General features: G+C 40.0%; 1 protein-coding gene across 1 annotated transcript in view; it reads left to right on the forward strand.

The window, feature by feature from the left end:
• LOC145390370 (uncharacterized) overlaps positions 1 to 18,624 on the forward strand; it is a 93,193-nt gene extending 74,569 nt beyond the window's left edge. Inside the window, exon 3 of the mRNA XM_080265318.1 lies at positions 17,522 to 18,624. Coding sequence (XP_080121444.1) covers positions 17,522 to 18,624 — 1,103 coding nt within the window. The remainder of the gene's footprint in view (positions 1 to 17,521) is intronic.
• Positions 18,625 to 18,900: the final 276 nt, after the last annotated feature.

Genomic DNA, 18,900 nt, shown 5'->3' on the forward strand with positions numbered 1-18,900 from the left:
TTGGGTAATAATAATCTTGTTTTTAATGCATCAAAAACTCAGCTTTTCATCTCTCAACCCGAAAATCTTCCGCAGGAGCATTCTCTAATTTTTAACAATATCTAGCTCAATTCTGCATCATCTTTAAACATACTCGGAGTTTCATTTTTCGTGATTCATCTTGGAAAGAACATATTACCTTCATCGTTAAATCTGCTTCCAAGAGATTGTGTGTGCTAAACAGACTCCATACCTTCTTCGCCCTTGCACAGTTGTTGATTTTATACACAGGTTTTATTCGCCCCTGTGTAGAGGACAACTCTTATGTGTGAGGAGGCTCCCCACACACAGCTCATCTCAACTGAGTGGAGTCAAATGCTTTTCATCTCGTTAACTCTCCTGCTCGCACTGGCTCCTTTCAACCACTGTCTCTTCGCCCCATTGTTGCATCTTTATCTCTTTTCTCTCGCTACTTCAGTAGTTATTGCTCCTCTGAACTGTCTGCATGCATCCACCACCACTACGGCGGGCACGTAGCACCCGTCTAGCAACAAACTCTCATCCCTTTCCTGTCCATTTCTCTAATGCATGAGTTAACGACTACTTGCAGTCCTTCATGTATGAAGCAGGTCAACCCCTGGAACTATCTCCCTCTGTCTGCTTTTCCATCTGCCAACGATGTACCTTATTTTATACGCGGTGTGTCCAGGCATCTCGAAATGACTGGATGTTGAAATTGATTCTCTGTTAGCTTGTATTTGTTTTTTCTTGGAGGGAACAATTTTAAGGCCTCTGTCCTTTAATTCCTTCTTCCTTGTATAGAGAGAGAGAGAGAGAGCGAGAGAGAGAGAGAGAGAGAGAGCGAGAGCGAGAGCGAGAGAGAGCGAGAGCGAGAGAGAGAGAGAGAGAGAGAGAGAGAGAGAGATGAATCTGTATATAGTATATACATTACATATATATATATATATATATATATATATATATATATATATATATATATATATATATATATATATATATATATATATGAATCTGTATATAGTAAATAGTATATAGATGCTCTATAAGTAATGACACAACGTGGAGAACTTAATTTTTCTTAGCAGCAAGCAGATACAGAATATGAGTACTATATCAAGAGTGGTGAAACAGTATCAAGTTATGAACCCTACATATTTTTTAGGTACTCCAAGTTAAACCTCCTACTCCTTGACTTGTTTGTGTTAGACGAGATTCGGATAAGTCATAGTTTAATTCATAGTAGACGCCAGAGGACCGTCTGTAAGTTTGCCATCTGGTATTATTCATACGGTTACCAATCTGTGGCAAAATTGGTGCTGAACAACCATTTTGATGATTTAGCAGCATGATTTAGTAATAGTCTTAAATTAGCTAATGGACATGTGAATGTGTTGTTAATAATCATTCTCCATTCTGGGTACTGCAATATAGCTCCTGCGAATGATATTAACAATAAAACTGATAAGATATAAATATAAATATACTGTAAATAAATAAATTAATTGATTAATAAAATAATATATATATATATATATATATATATATATATATCCCCCTTCTGTGTTTCTTTCCTTCACTCTTCCCTTTTTCTTCTGCCTGTGGGTGACTCTACACTGAGTGACAAGCCAAATGGTTTCCTGTACACCAGGAAACCATTTACTGCGCTGGGTGGTAACCATATAACCAAATTTTGGCGCCTGGTGGTTTAATGGATAATTATTGCGCTCCAATCAGATTGAGCCGGTGAAGGTTTATATCCAATGGGTGGATGGGATTTATTGATCACGTAATGCTACTCAGGGATGAGCGAGGCTTGTCATTCTTATTTTAAATGGTACCGGTAGGACCAACTGCCCAGCCCTAGGCTCCTACGCTTCTCATGGGGCAACGCAGGATTGGATGATGGATATATATATATATATATATATATATATATATATATATATATATATATATATATATATATATATATATATATATATATGTGTGTGTGTGTGTGTGTGTGTGTGTGTGTGTGTGTGTGTGTAGGTATGAGCGATGTATCTCGTGTCGGATTTTGGACATAGGTGGATGCAGACGCGGATGTCATATATTGACATTCTTCGGATATGAATATTTGACTTTCACATCATCTCTATTAATGCATATACATTTTTACCTATTAATAAATACGTTTAATTTAAATTTATAATACCGATCGCATTTCGCTTTGTTAGTTATGTGTTAAAAAATGGCATAACAGACAATGTGCTGGGTATGTCAGACAAGGAAATGAGGAAAATATGAAAAATAAGGTTAAGCATACTACTGTTAAGAGAGATGGTTGGAAGGAGTAAAAAGGGATTGTGAACTTAAGCTGCAACAAAACGTAGAGAAATATAGTTCATGCATTTTACGTAGGGAAAGACGCTCATTCTCTTGTACCTTGTTTCCGGCAGATCAATGACAAAATATGATTATACTAGAGCTCTACATCCTGTCCATTGTGCCTCGTCATAACTGGCACCACACTTCACTGTTACTACCTTGTTATATTCTGCTTTTATGAATGAAGAGATACTAATTTTACGCAGAGTGAAATTGAACAGACTATAGGAGGGAAAGAAATAGTCAACGGTTATTCAAAACAAGCGAAAATGAAATAAGGAAATGCAAAGTTAGAATTGCGATAGCAGGATTGTACTGCGCTAGAGAGGAGAGTTAATATCTGAAAATGAATGAAATAGACTTAGTAATGGAAGAAGAGGCACGGTAAGAAGAGGAAATAATAAGTGTATTTATCGACGGAAAAACCTGCTTTGTCCTGGCATAGCAGTCAATCAGCTTCAACATCATCAAAAAGAGTCAGGTCTTCCTAATGAGGTTATTCCAGGCCAATTTTGAGTATATTAAGTCCAGTCAGGCCCAATTAATTCTGTTGAGGTCAGAAAGGTTTACTTGCATCCTTCATGTATTAAGTTCAATAAGAACAGTTCGAGGTTATTCAGGTTCAGTTTAAGCCAGTCGGGACTTTCTCAGTGAGTCCATCTTAGAATTGAGGATTTTGAATTAACGTGCAGTTCGAATAACTGCTTTTAACTTAGCCAGATCAACCATAAAACTTACACCAGTGACCAAAATCTAATTTAGCATCACCTAATCTTACTACTTAATCTGATTTGACTTGACCAAATCAAACCACCTGACTTACCAGACTTAAAAGACTTAACCGATTAAAAACCTAACCAATTCACCTAACTTATTGTAACACCTACAGTTGTGATTTAATCTAAAATCCACTAAACCGAGCCGAACTAAATCCCATGTAACCTAACGAGGCAAAGCCTAACCTAGTTAACTCACCACCCAACCCTCACCTAAATTACCACATAAAAAGCCAGATCTAACTCAATCACACCACCTAACCTAACTAAAAATACTAATAAAACCAGTTAACCTAACTAAAAAACTTAGCCATAAACTACCCCAACCTATCTACTGTATAGTAACATTCGCACAAGGCAGTACTTCCAAGGTGGCTGGAAATCTGATGACAGGAGGAGCTTGACCTCACGAGACTAGCATCTGACCATCCCCCTATGCTTAACTTTTTTCAGTGTTTCAGTAACACAGAGAGTAGGCTAGCATACTTTCTGTACAAGTTCCTCCAACTGTCAAGACCAAACTACATTGGGGGGGGGGGCATAAAAGCCCTCACCATCTGTCCCTGTCCTAGTGACTGCAAAGAGAAGTGCTTGGAACCACTATCTGACTCACTTCATTCCTGCAACATCCGTGGCCTTTCCTTTAATTACCTCTCTTTTGAACACCATCTCTCTGCCTGTAAATTCATTTTCTCTCCCAAACCGAGACTCAGCTGTCTGTGGGGACTGATAGGAATCCCTTCTCTGTACACTCCTGCTTTTTCTATACTCCCTTCAAAGCCAAACGTGGCTGTTGTGTATATTCACACAATAAACTTTGTTGCTTGCATGTTCCTGAACTTGAATCTTCTGAATTCTCTACTCCCTGGCTTCGACTGTCCTGTCATTCTCTGACTAAATATATCTGTGGTGTGTACTTATCTTCTGATTTTACGGATTATCATTTTTTTTTTACTATAATACTTCTAAAATGGAACATAATCTATCAATATTTTCTTTAACTGAAATCTCCATTCTTGGTGATTTCAATATTCACCACCACTATTGGCTTTTATCTCCTCTCATTGATCCCATTGTAAGCAAGCCTAAATCTTGTCTATCCTAAATGACCTAGAGCAGTTTGCACAGCACCCTACCTGTATCCCTGGCCGTCTTGGAAAGAGTTCCAACATAATTGTTTTTCCTTACAATTACTCCTTTTGTTTATGCTGTTATCTTTTCTCTCTGTTGGGCTCCGTTGATCACTACCTTAACACATTAAACTGTCCTATTGCTCCAGTTAGGCCTGAAGACCCTCCCAAGAAGAGGCAGCTATGGCACTTGGGAATGGCTAATTGGGGGGCCTGGATGCAGTAGCATACTTCTTTGACTTTTCCTGGAATCAATTTTCTTCTGTGACTGAGAGCCGTTTGAGTGTGCCTTATGCATTACGGAGGCTATTTTTCTGGCATGGAAGCACACATTCCTTTCTATATCCTGTGACTACTGCAAAAAAAAATGGTTTAATCACATATTTTAATGCTGTCTGCAAGAAGGAAAAGGCCTATAAAAGGTACCAGAGCCAACCCACACTTGAATCTCATCTCTTTTATTTATCTGCTCAGAAACGTGCTATATCTGTTGTTTGTTCCGCTAAAAAAAAATTCATTCATAATAAATACTCTGAATTCTCTGACTCAAATTCTTCCCACTCCTTCTGGCATCTTTCCAGAAACCTTCCTAGCAGCATTACTTCGTCAGCCTTGCCTCCCCGTTTTCATTCTGATGACTACAGCTGTTTCTTCTACAGATAAAGCAGAGCTGTTTCTTCTACAGATAAAGCATAACTCTTAGCTCTTATTTTCTCATTCAGTTTTTCCTTAGACGATTCCAGTGCTGTTCCTCCATTACTGCCCCACTCTGACATCCTCATGGCTGATATTGAAATATCGTCAACTGATGTGATTTCTGTACTTACTGGCATCAGTACAAACAAGGCATATGGGCCTGATGGGGTCCCTCCTTTTGTCTTCAAGACCTGTGCTTCTTTGGTTACACCCAACCTAGGTAACTCTTGCCTTTGTCAGTTGACTTGTATCTTTCTTTTTTGCTGGAAGTTTGCCCTTCTTCAGTCTGCCCCAAAGAACTATAATAAATCCCAGCCCTCTAACTATCCCCCAATAGCTTTAACACCCTGTATTTATAATGTTTTTAAATCTATTCTTAAAACACACACACACACACACACACACACACACACACACACACACACACACACACACACACACACACACACACACACACGTAGGTATGAGGCCGGTAGTCCTCACTTGAGCAGGTATGTCGGTAGATGACGTGGTCTTCTTTCATAGGCGTACTTTTTATGGCAGGGCAGTTCCTGAGTAGCATAGTAGATGGGAGGTTTTGCAGGGCTTGCAGTAAGTGATAATTGTGATAGATTTATTAGGATCTGTGATTTGACATTTATATGAATGACATTTTTCATTATTTTCTCATGTGTTTTATACTCTGTAGACATGTAATACTGGTAGTATAAAGTTATTTTTCCCGACATTAGAAAAAGAGCGCTGTAGCTTGAGTACCTTTTGTTAACTGCCTTATTCACTACGGCTTCCACGTCGCAATTCCGTTAACCATTGTAGACGAGAACCTGTGTAAATCTTTCCACTCTGATTGAACACTTTTCCATGAGGAACGGTAAGTGAAGGCACGGAGGACGTAGACACTGATGATGGAGAGTAAACATCGTTGAGGACGTTCACTTCTGCCGTTGAGACATAGTTCTTAATTGGATGATTTTACATAGACTACAATTGTGTAGTCTATGTATCACAGGCGGTCACTAGGATATAGAGAAAGGGGAGGTGGCCTTGAGTAGACTCGTCGAATGTGAGATTTAGGCCGGAGGCGTCAATGACGCGATGTTTGAGGTTCTGAAGTCCTTTAGGTGTCATTTACTTTAACGAAAATGTCTTCAACAAGCGGCATTTGATTGAAGGACGGTTGTTAGTCAATATAGTTGCGCCTCGATTGTACTCATAAAAAATGTTTGCTGAGTGACTAGGTGTATCAGGCTGGGTTAGATTAGGTGGTAACAAAGTTTTGGTTGGATAATTTAAGTTGGTTGGTTAGGGTGGCTGGCTAGATTAGGTGACTTTTTATGTAAGGACGAAGGAATCAAAGGCTCTAGCCCAAAAGATTGTTCCTTGCAAGATAAATAAAAACAAGAAAACAGAGAGATGAATTCACGATCCGTTCATTTCGAGATGTCTGGACAAACTGCGCTTAAAAGACTGGAGGCCATAAGAAGTAGGAAATATAGACAGAGGATGACAGTTCCAGAGTTGACCTGTTACATCCATGAAGGACTGGGGGTAACAGTTAACTCTTACAATAAGAGAGTAGGACAGAGAAAAGATGACAGTTTGCTGCTAGCTGGTTGTTATGTCCCCATCATAGTAGTGGAGGGATGCAAGCTGACAGTTCCGAGGAGCAGTGATCTTCGAAGTAGCGATACAATAGCATGGCGAAGAGACAGAGAAGCCTCCCTACATACGAGAGTTGTATTCTACTCAGGGGAAAAAAATAAAAAAAAACAGTATGTTAACAACCACGTAGGGGTAAAAAAGAAAGCGTGGAGTTGGCTTAGCACACCCAAACCATTGGAAGCAGATTTTAAGAGAGGTTACAAGATCGTTCCAAGATAAATCCCGAGAGAATGAAATCCCAAGTACGATCAATTATGAGGGAGGATTCAGATAGATATTATTAAAAACTACAGGATAATCCTGCAGATTTTTATGGGCTGAAAGATGTAAGGACTGAGTTTTGATGCATTAAAAACACCATTACTTTTTATTTAACCATAGATATGGGCTAAGATAAACATTAAATATGCCATAGTCTCATCCCTTGCTTGTTGAACTAGCGGATGTGATGGATGCTATGGAAGGTGGACAGAAAGGTGAAAGATGGTGTCATCACCGTACGATTGGATAGGGTTAGATGTACATCTTACAGTGTCAGTGAAGAATAGAAGGAAAAAAGTTGGTAATTGGAAAGAGCCATGAGGAACACCACTATTGATACTCGTAGCTGTTGGAGAAAAACGGTGGCCGTCTACAACAGCAACTACTGAGCGACCATAAAAGTAGTTAGAGATGAAGGCACAAACAGAAGGACAGAAACGATAAGAGGGCGTTTTGGATTTAAGAAATTTATGCCCGGGTCGATTGAAGCCCATGATATTTAAAGAGCAATGGCAAAACTTCTACCAAAGTCCCGAAAGGAGGATAACAAGAGCCGGAAAGAGATGTGATACGATCGCCAGTGGAGCATCTCTGGCAGAACATACTGACCATCGGAAAGAGGATGATTCAAGAGGTCCTTTTTTCATATTTTTAAATAGACTCAAAAACTTTAGAAATACAGTATGTTAATCAATTGTGCAATAGTGAAAGGAGTGGGAATGGTCACACTTCTTTGGAACAAGCTGAAGGAGAGCAAACTTCCAGCAAGAAAGAAAGGTACAAGTTGACAAAGGCGAAAGAGTTAACTTAGGCAGGGTGAAACACAGAAGCACAGTTCTTGAAGAAAAAGGAAGGGACCCCATCAGGCTCATATGCCTTGTTAGTATTGAGGCCAGTGATAACAGAGCACATCAATAAATGTCAGACATGAGGATGTCGGGGGGGGGGGGGAAATGATGGATGAATAGTACCGGAATGGTCTAAGGTGAAATTGGAGGAGAATGTCTAAGTGAAGAGTTCTGTTTCATCAGTAGAAGAAAAAAGCTACTAGGTCATCAGAGCGGAAAAGAGAAGAGAAAGATGAAGTAAAGTTGTTAGAAGGATTGATGTCAGTGTGCCAGACGAGGCCAGAGAGTTCAGAGCATTAAGTACAAATAAAATTATTTTTTGCAGAGTGAAGAACAGACTTAATATAATTCTAGGCAGGGGCATAAAATAAACGAGATTTAGGGGTGAGATGGGCCCGGGACCTGTTCGAGGCCTTCTCTTTGTTGTGGAGATCAATTGAACGACTGTGATTAAACCATTTTTTTTTTCATTAGTCACACGATAAAAGAAAGTAATGTATGCTTTCTTGCCGATGAAGATACCTTCCATAATGCAAGAAGCACTCTCAGATGGCTCTCGGCCATGGAAAATCAAGGAAGTACTGGATGAAGGCCTGCCCATCAGCAGCTACAAAGTGCCACAGCCGCCACTTCTTGTGAGGATCCACAGGTTTTACTGAAGTGATAGGACTGATTATGGTGATAAGTTTGTCATCGGACGAGCCCAACAGAGAGAAACGATTAACGGCATAAGCTGAGGGATTAGTGGTAAGGAAAAGGTAAAGTTTGTTGGAACTCTCTCTAGGGCAGTCAGGGAAACAGATAGGGTGTTGTACATGCTGCTCTAGGTCAGTAAGGCCGGAAAAAATGTAGGCTTGTTCACCAGGTGGATCATTGAAATGAGAAGAAACCCAAAGGTGGTTGTCACCATTTAAATAACAAGAAATGAGATTTCAGAAAACGGAGAAATTGACAGGATGTATTCCATCTTAAAAGTAAGATACTTAAAAAAAAAAATTCTTATCAGAAGACTTAGAGGAAAACACACAGCACAAATTTATTTAGTCAGAGAATGACAGGATAATCGAAGAAAGTAGAGAATTCAGAATACTCATGTTAAGGAACACGAGAGCAATATTAAGTTGTTGTCTACGTATGCACAACAGCCATCTTTGGCTCTGAAGTGAGTTCAGAGAAAGGAGGGTACAGAGAAGAGTTTGCAATCCGTTGCCTAAGACAAATGAGTCTTGGTGAGGAAGAGAGGTGAGGTTTCGAGGAAGCAAACATTAATGGCCAGAAATGTTGCAGAAATGAACAAGAAGTGAGTCACAGTGGTTTCATGCATCTCTCATGACCGTCACCGAGAGAGGGGCGGATGGTGGAGGCATTTTTGCCCTCCCCACCAAGGGACTCTATGGCTGGGTGCTGAGATGATCCTAATTTTAGAATAAATGTGGTGTGTAATGTGCATCCACTGTAGTTTGGTGTTGACAGTTTGAGGAAATTGTATAAGAGAGTATGCTGACCTATTGTCCCTGTCACTGAAACACTGAAAACGCTCAGCAAAGGAGGATGGTTAGAAGCTACTCCCAAGAGCCTATGAAATAAAAGATTCAGCTCTCCTTGTTACAGCTTTCCATCCATCCATATATATATATATATATATATATATATATATATATATATATATATATATATATATATATATATATATATATATATGGAGCCTCTGTGGTAGAGTGTGCGTTTTGCACGCTGGTGAACGGAGGTTCGCCTCCCGCCAGAGTTGTAAAAACTTTGGGAAGCGTTCTCCAAGCCACTTGCTACTTTGGCGGACACAAGGGGTGCTGTGGCTGAACCAGTGTCGCATACTAGTATGCTTGCACCCAATCGGCTTAAGGCGGGCCGATTACACTTGGTTCACAGACTACACACACATCCAAAGCCACTACAACACTACAGTCACACTCACAAGCACTTCTCACCCTACATACAGTCTCTACCAGAAAGCCTAAGCCACTAGGTAGAGATACATTGGCTGTATCGTCCCTGCTTCGGGAGGGATAGGCCGGTCCTGCAGTGGACCTCAACGGCTGATGATGATGATGATGATATATATATATATATATATATATATATATATATATATATATATATATATATATATAATATAGAAAAGTGGGTAAAGTGCGCACTTTTTTTTAAGGCTTTTTACCTATGGGAAGAGTTCTAGGAGGAAACTGAAAAAAGTGAGATGTTTTTCTTGTTTATTAATAGAGCAACTTTTAGCACTTAGTGAAATGTTTCTGAAAATATTCATGTGGTAAGTAGTGAAAAAAAAAAAATATATATACATATTGTCGCGCATAATATCCCAGGGTTGGGGGTAAGTGCGCAACATGTTTTTTTTTTTTCTTAAAATTTAAGTACACTTAATCATATTTGAACAATCCTATTCATACCTTAAATGCATTATTTGTATTGTATTTGTATTACGCGCCACCTCACTGGCCATACAAAGGTAAAACAGTACACACACAAGCAAAAAAAGATGAAAAGAAAGAAAACATAAGAAAACGTAAAGCATTTACTAACGCATGGCTATGCAAATCATTTCTGAAGCCTTAAAGCAAAAGTTTGTCTTTAATAAAGTAGGGCTTAGGCAAACACTTAACAACAGCAGTTACATCAGTAGACCAAATGTCCCGATTTTATGGCTCTATAAAGTATGAAAATTCACCTCCTGACACGTTGTAATCACGTTTGAAATACTTCGTTGACACTTCTCCACTTACTTCCATCCCTAGCACTCTTCCAACAAAATGATAGTCTGAATTAGCTTTCTTGCCAGTATACTTCACAATAACATACACCATCTTTATTTCCTTGGTCTTGCTCACTTTCTCTTCTCCTCCCACTTCTCTTCCCTCCTTCTCTTTTCCTTCCTCTTCTCGATCCTCCTCTTCTCTTTCTTCTGCTTCTGATCCCTTCCCTGAACTTTCCTCCTCCTCATACTCTAGAAAAATCTCTGGCATGTCCACTTCACTTATGAAAGATTCTCTTCCGGGATACTGTCGGAGTCGGATTCAGATACTCTCAGCTTCCTTTTGGCACCAGTTTTCTAGGTTTGCCCGCCAGAGGGACGTGCACCAATATGTAGGGATGTGTAGAAGTCGTGAAAAGCTCTTGACGGGTTCTCCTGCTTTTACACGCCTGATAGTCTCAAACAGGTCCTCGGAGGAGTAACGGTGCTCCTGCAAGGGGTCTGTTTTTCTCAAGCAGTGTCGCACCATCAGCAAAAACATGAGAAATAAATTGCATTGACAGATAGATATTATAGTATTTGGATTGTTTCTGTTTTGTTATGCTCTAGAGGTTGAAATGTAGGCAATAAGGCATGAACCAATTCATTTAGATAGTAATTTGTAGGCAATACCACCATGTGCGTGTTTACCCCATGAAAATTTGCGCAGTTACCCCACCATTCATTCATGACTCGCTACTTACTAATGCTTAGACCTAGCAACTTACAATTATAGCATAATCTACCTTAGGATATACATAATTAATGAGCCTAAATAGAGTACCCTAGGAATATTTATTGTTAGGTAACTTACCCTTAGTGTTCCAATGTAGTGTATCGTCCAAAATTTCCGTCAATGCTCCGTCCTCTGGTCACTGTTCTTGATAAAATGGTTGGGTAACACTTGTTAAAGTTGAACCAGTGACTCTGCTCCGTATTCAAACTTTGAAAAATTAAGAAAATGAAAAAATCAAAACCTGTTTTTGACCATTCTGAGAAATAACTTGCTTAGGAGCGCACATACCTCAATGGGTGTGCTCACTTGCCTCATTACAAGTCCACTGCTGAACAAAGACCTCCCTCAACCTTCTCCACGAATTCCTTGAATGAGCTAATCTCTGCCACGTTTTCCCTGAAAATTCTCTCTCTCTCTCTCTCTCTCTCTCATATATATATATATATATATATATATATATATATATATATATATATATAATCATCATCAGCCATTACAATCCACTGCTGAACAAAGGCTTTCCTCAACCTTCTCCACGAACTCCTTGACTGAGCTAATCTCTGCCACGTTTTCTCTGAAAATATCCTAATCTCATCTCTCCACCTCCTGTCTGGCCTTTTTGTGCTACGTTTACAATATGTTGGTGTCCAGTCAGTCAGCCTGTTGCTACATCGGTTATCCCTTATTCTTCCTACATGGCCTGCCCACCTCCATTTTTATTCTTTTATAACTTCTATAATATCTTTGACTTTAGTCTGTTCTATCACCCAAGTTGATCTTTTCCTGTCCCTTAAAGATGTTCCCAACATTGACCTTTACATTAATCACTGAGAACGAATTAGTTTATTTTCCATCGATTTAGTTAATTTTCAGGTCTCGCAACCGTACATCATAGCTGGACATACACATTCGTTACATACTTTTCGTTTCATACATATCGGCAAACTACTTCTCGTAATGTCTTTTTCTTTACCAAAAGATTTCCATCCAAACGTATTGCGTCTTTTTATTTCACTATCATGGTCTTTCGTTAATTTTAGAATTTACCCCTAGCAATGATACTCTTCGACTTCTTCAAGAATTTCTTCGTTTATTCTCATGATGCACGTTGGTGTATGTGGATTAAACATTAGTTTTACCCCTACTTTGAGATTTCTCTGCTGAGGTCACTTAACATTTCTTGCAATGTCTTTGCTGTTTCTGATATCAGGACAATGTCATTTGCAAAACTTTAATGGTTTAGCACATCTTCATCTATTTTTTTCTTTAATGCAAGGAAGAAGGAACCAAAGGCTAGGAGTCCGTAAACAGTTCCCTCCATGAAAAAAAAAAAAAAAAGTACAAAAGAGCGCCAAATTCAAGATCCGTTCATTTTGAGATGCCTGGAGTCACTGTATTTGAAAGACTGGAGATCATGGGAAGTAGGAAATACAGACAGGGGGAGACAGTTCCAGAGTTGACCTGTTGCATAAATGAAGGACTGGAAGTAACGGTTAACTCGTGCATTAGAGAGTTGGACAGAAAATGGAAGAGAGTTTGATGCTAGACGGGTGCTGTGCACCCGTCGTACAGGTGGAGGGATGTAACCAGACAGTTCAGTGGAGCAGTGACCATTGAAGTAACGATGGAAACGAGATAAAAATGCAACAGTGCGATGAAGAGACAGAGGTTGAAGGGAGCCAGTAAGAGGAGGAGAGTTAATGAGATGAATAGCCTTTGACTCCACCCTATTGAGAAGAGCTGTATGTGGGGAGCCACCCCTCACATAAGAGTTGTATTCTACACAGGGGCGAATAAAACCTGTGTGTAAAGTCAACAACTGTGCAGGGGAAAAGAAGGAATGGAGTCTGCTTAGTGCATCTAATCTCGTGGAAGCAGACTTTACAAGAGAGGCAGTATGAGTCTTTGATGAATTAATAACAAGATTTTTTTTTTTTAACCCAGTCAGAGATACGCGCCAAGTCAGACATTAGGTGTGCCATAGCCTCATCCCTTGTTTGTTGAAGTAACTGCTGAGATGGACGTTCCAGGAACCGAATGGAAAGCTGAAGGGTGGAATCATCAGCATATGAGTGGATAGGGTCAGATGTACAGCTCAGAAGATCATTGATGAATAAAAGGAAATGAGTTGGTGATAGGACAGAGCCCTGAGGAACACCACTGTTCATAGATCTAGAAGAACGATGGCCGTCTACAACAGCAGCTATAGAACGACCAGAAAGGAAGCTATAGATGAAGGTACAGATAGAAGGATAGAAACCGTAAGAGGGCAGTTTGGATATTAAAGATTTATGCCAGACTCTATCGAAAGCCTTTGAGATATCAAGTGCAATGGCAAAGCTTTTGCCAAAGTCGTGAAAGGAGGATGACTAGGAGTCTGGAAGGTTGGTGAAATGATTGGCAGTGGAGCGTCCCTGACGGAACCCATACTGACGGTCAGAAGGTTGTGTTAGGAAAGATGATTTAAATTTTTCCGTTAAGAATAGACTTGAAAAGTTTTGAGACACAGGATGTTAAATCAACTAGACGATAGTTAGAGGGTTGGGAATGGTCACCCTTCTTTGAGACTGGCTGAATGAGGGCAAACTTCCAGCAAGAAGGAAAGATACAAGTTGAAAGACAAAGGTGAAAAAGTTTACCTAGGCAGGGTGTAAGCACAGAAGCACAGTTCTTGAAGACAACAGGAGGAACTCCATCAGGCCCATAAGCCTTGTCAGTATTGAGGCCAGTGATGGCAGAAAATACATCAGCTGAAGACATTTTAATGTCAGCCATGAGGAAGTCAGAGGGGGGAAGTGATGGAGGAACAGCACCAGAATAGTCTAAGATAGAATTGGAGGAGAAACTCTGAGCGAAGAGATCTGCTTTATCAGTAGAAGAAATAGCTACAGAGCCATCAAAGTAGAAAAGGAGAGGGAAGGATGATGAGGTAACGTTGTTAGAAAGGTTTTTGGCAAGTTTCCAGAAGGAGCGGGAAGAATTCGAGTTGGAGAGCTGAGAGCATTTAGTATGGATGAAATTATTTTTAGCAGGCCGAAGAACAGACTTAGCACGATTCTGGCCAGAAATATAAAACAGATGTGATTCAGGGGTGGGTTGGCTCTGGTACCTCTTACAGGCCCTCTCCTTGCTGTGGACGCCATTAGAACAAGTGTGATTAAACCAAAGCTTTCTTGCATTTAGTCAAAGGTTAAGAGAAGGGAATGTATGCTTCCATGCCTGAAAGAATAACCTCTGTAATGCGCAAGGCACACTCAGATGGCTCCTGGCCATGGAAGTAATAATCATTCCAGGGAAAACCAAAGAAGTACTGCCTGAGGGCCTCCCAGCCTGCAGCTTCAAAGTGCCACAGCCGACATTTCTTTGGAGGGTCCACAGGCCATACCGAAGTGATAGGACAGGTTAAGGTGATAAGGTTGTGATCGGAGGAGCCCAACAGAGAGGAAAGATTAACAGTGTAAGAAGAAGGATTAGATATAAGGAGGAGATCAAGTATATTGGAGCTCTCCCCAAGGCGGTCAGGGATACGGGTAGGGTGCTGTACAAGCCACTCTAGGTCATTGAGGATAGAAAAGATGTAGGCTTGTTCACCGGGTGGATCAGTGAAAGGAGAGGAGAGCCAAAGGTGGTGATGAACATTGAAATCTCCCAGAATGGATATTTCAGAGAAAGGGGAAATGGATGGAATGTGTTCCATCGTAGAAGTAAGATATTCGAAGAATTTTTGATAGTCAATAGAATTAGGAGATAAATAAACAGCGCAGATATATTTAGTCAGAGACAGCCGAAGTCAGAGAGTAGAGAATTCAGAAAAATCAAGTTCAGGAACATGAGAGCAATATAAGTCGTTGCGTACATATGCGTACATACACAACAGCCACCTTTGGCTTTGAAATAAGTATAGAGAAAGTGGGAGGATACGGAAAAGGGTTTCCTGTCAGTTGCCTCAGACAGATGAGTCTCGGTTAAGAATAGAAGGTGAGGTTTAGAGGAGGAGAGGTGGTGTTCAACAGAGAGAAAGTTAAAGGAAAGGCCGCAAATGTTGCAGAAATGAAGACGAAGTGAGTCAGACAGTTTACACCTTTGTCCTCCCAGTCTATCTTTCTTAAAATACTTTCTAGGCATGCTGTAAATAATTTTGGTGAAACTGTATTTCCCTGATGCATGCCCTTCTCAATCTTATTTTTCTTACTCCTTGTTCTCGCAATGAATTTATAATTGCTAAGTACTCCACTGAGTCAAAAGCCATTTCGTAATCAATAAAACGTATGCACAGTGGTTGATAAAATTCTATAGTTTTCTCTTTTGGCTTATTCACTGTGTGTAGATGATCAATAGTCTAATACCCGCTTCGGAATCCTGCCTGTTCATGAGGTCCGTTTTCTTCCAAATTTGTTGTTATTCTGTTCGTAAAGACTTTAGTGAAGAGTTTGTAAATGACTGATAATAAGCTAATGGGTCGATAGTTACTAAGATCTTTTGAGTCGCCCTTTTTGTAAAGTAAAATAACTATTGCAGTAAACAATGTTTTGGGAATTTTCATCTTTTTTATACAGTGAGTACATACTGTAAGTGGGCAGGCCTGTTTTTTACTTCCACTCTTGCATCCAACAGTAAATCTGGTACTATTCGATCTTCCCCCAAAGCCTTCCCTCTTTTCATATTTTTGTGAAAAATTTTTGCTTAATCTGGTGTTACCTCAGGTATTTCACTTGTGTCGACTGAAATGTTAGCTATTAGTACTACTGTCTTTGATGCATACAGTTCTTTGTATAATTCTTCAACTCTCTTCGCCATTTTATCTCTGCATTTAATGACTTCACCGTTTTTGTCTCCGGTGAGACAGTATATGTTGCTTTCCTAGCGCCATTTCACTTCGGACCTGTTTCGGACTTTCTCGTGTTTTGATGATTTCTTTGATGTGATCCATGTTTCTCTTTCTTTTTTCTTCTCTTTGTCCCGTGTTGATAAGCTTATTTATTTCCGCTCGTTCTGTTTTAACATTCTTTGCTTTCACTTTCATTTCCTTTTTTTTCATAAGCTTGAGTGTCTTTTCCGAATACTTCTTGGCTTTAGTTGTATTAGGTTTCCCTAATACCTCCACTGATTCTCATAGCACTTTTGTTGTGGTAGTCTGTCATTCAACTCATCAGTGTCACATTCAGCATTACTTACAGCCTTAAATCTGCTCGTTATTTCCATGTGAAAGTCTGCTTTGTTTTCGTTTACTTTTATTGGGGATATCTTTATACTTTTAATCATTTCCTTCTTTTCACTTCTAAAACTGAATTTAGCTGTGCAACCCACCATTTTATGGTCACTTCCTGTATTTATTTTGTTGATAACTGTGACATTTGTGATCGTGTTATTGCAGAGGCACTAAAATGCTATAATACAGTACATTAAAGTTAGAAGCATTATTATGTTGTTAATATGTAATATAGATGTTTAAGGAAAGTCGTACGTAAATTCGAGAGAGCTGGAGGAAACTGCAGTGGAAATTCCAGCTAGGGAATGTCACACACCTGATGGAAATCACTACAGACTCATACACGTGCCTACACATATGATCCAACCAGTCATAGACGGGGGAAATTGGAAAGACTGGTTGGAAGGGGTTGGGACACGATGGGAGAGAGAAGAGGCAGGGTCGAAAAGGCAGGAGTAGCGGGCATGGCGTTAGCTAGTATAAACCGCGTTCACCTTATGGTCAGACTCAAATATGAAGTCGGTTTGGGTGGGGCCCGAGAGGGGATTTCCCTCTCTACAGCTCTGCCTCATCAACCCCAGTACCTATCTCTCTCTCTGTCATACGTCAGCTATTTACTATTTGAAATTGTATATTAAATATTCTGTACTTATTAAATATATTAAATAAGGCTATATAGTGCTATGAATGTGTCGCTTTTTATGATAATAACAATGATTTGTATAAATTCCACACCACGTGACAACGTCGCTTTCCGACGTTGCCAGAGGTCAAGGACACCCACCTCAGACTACAGGTGACCGGTCATTTCCTCCCTGATCTCCACCCACGATGGCAGCTACTCCGACTAGCTCTCGTGTGCTCCACAGTCGGGAGAAAGAACTTATTTACAATGTGAACAAGTATTTTTTAGAAGAAAAGGCTATTGGAGACTTTATAATTCCACCTTCAGGAGCAGTTGCTCGCACTGCCAAAGCTACCAATGTTAGCGAAAAAACAGTCCAAAGAATCTGCTCCAAATTTAATAAAGCTTGTGTGACACAAATGTCACCAGAACAACCTGTATTCTCGTCACCAAAAAAGAAGCGCAGTGCAACTGTAACGAATCTCGACGATTTCGACAAGCGTGTGGTCAGAAGAACTGTCCCGGGATTCTATGAAAGGCATGAAATTCCTACATTGCACAAGATTTACGAAGAACTCAAGGAAAACATATCTTTCAACGGAAGCAACGAGTCTCTTCGCAGGATTCTCTTGCAGATGGGCTTCAAATATACAAAAGTTGATGGCCGAAAGTTCCTTATGGAAAGGAGCGATGTAGCAGCAGCTCGGACCAGATTTTTGAGAGAAATTCGGCAGGTCAAAGTGTCTTCCCAGAACATTGTGTATCTTGACGAAACTTGGGTAAATCAAAATTATACAGTTGGAAAATGCTGGACTGACACTGCATCCCCACAAGCCACTGGAATACAGCAACCGACTGGAAAAGGACGTCGTTTAATTATTGTGCATGCTGGAATGAGAAATGGCTTTGTTAACAATGCTGAGTTGATATTTCAAGCAAAAAACGATGGGGACTACCATAATCAGATGAATTCAACACTTTTTGAAGACTGGTTCAGGAATCAACTAATACCAAACATTTCACCAAACTCTGTAATTGTTATGGATAACGCTTCCTATCATTCAGTCCAACTTGAAAAAAAACCAACCTCGTCCTGGAGAAAATCGGATATAAGGGACTGGCTTATCAAGAAGGGAGTACGGCCCAGCGACAATCTCTTAAAACACGAGCTGTATGAACTTGCAAAGAAGTTTGATACTGGCACAAAGTATGTAATTGACACAATTGCTGAAGAAGCAGGGCATCGGGTCATAAGATTACCACCGTACCATTGTCAGTACAACCCTATTGAGCTCATTTGGGCTCAGGTGAAGACCTATATAGCCAAGGCAAACACCTTCAAAATGGTTGATCTTAAACGTCTTGCCAAAGAAGCTTTGAATCATGTAACACCGAATAACTGGATGAAAGCAGTGCAGCATGCTGAACAACAGCAAGAAGAAGATTCACAGCAAGACGTAGCAGTCGACCATTTCGTGGATTCATTCTTAATCAACATATCAGAAAGCTCGGAGGATGAATTGTCTGATTAAAGATCAGAGAGGACTTATGCCTACTGGGGAAGCCTCTATAAAAAAAACGCGCCAAGACTTTTACCTCAGTGGTGGTGTGGAAAAAAGGTCGAAACAATATAGAAGAAAACAAAACTTATAAATATATAAAAACTTTCTCAATCAACTGAGAGAGAGAGAGAGAGAGAGAGAGAGAGAGAGAGAGAGAGGAGGTTTGGCAGAGCTGTAGAGAGGGAAATCCCCGCGCGGGCCCCACCCAAACCGACTTCATATTTGAGTCTGACCATAGTACTGCTC

Source organism: Coenobita brevimanus, chromosome 14 (assembly GCF_032717465.1).
Source record: "Coenobita brevimanus isolate Jiangsu-jjx chromosome 14, ASM3271746v2, whole genome shotgun sequence".
NCBI lineage: Eukaryota > Metazoa > Arthropoda > Malacostraca > Decapoda > Coenobitidae > Coenobita > Coenobita brevimanus.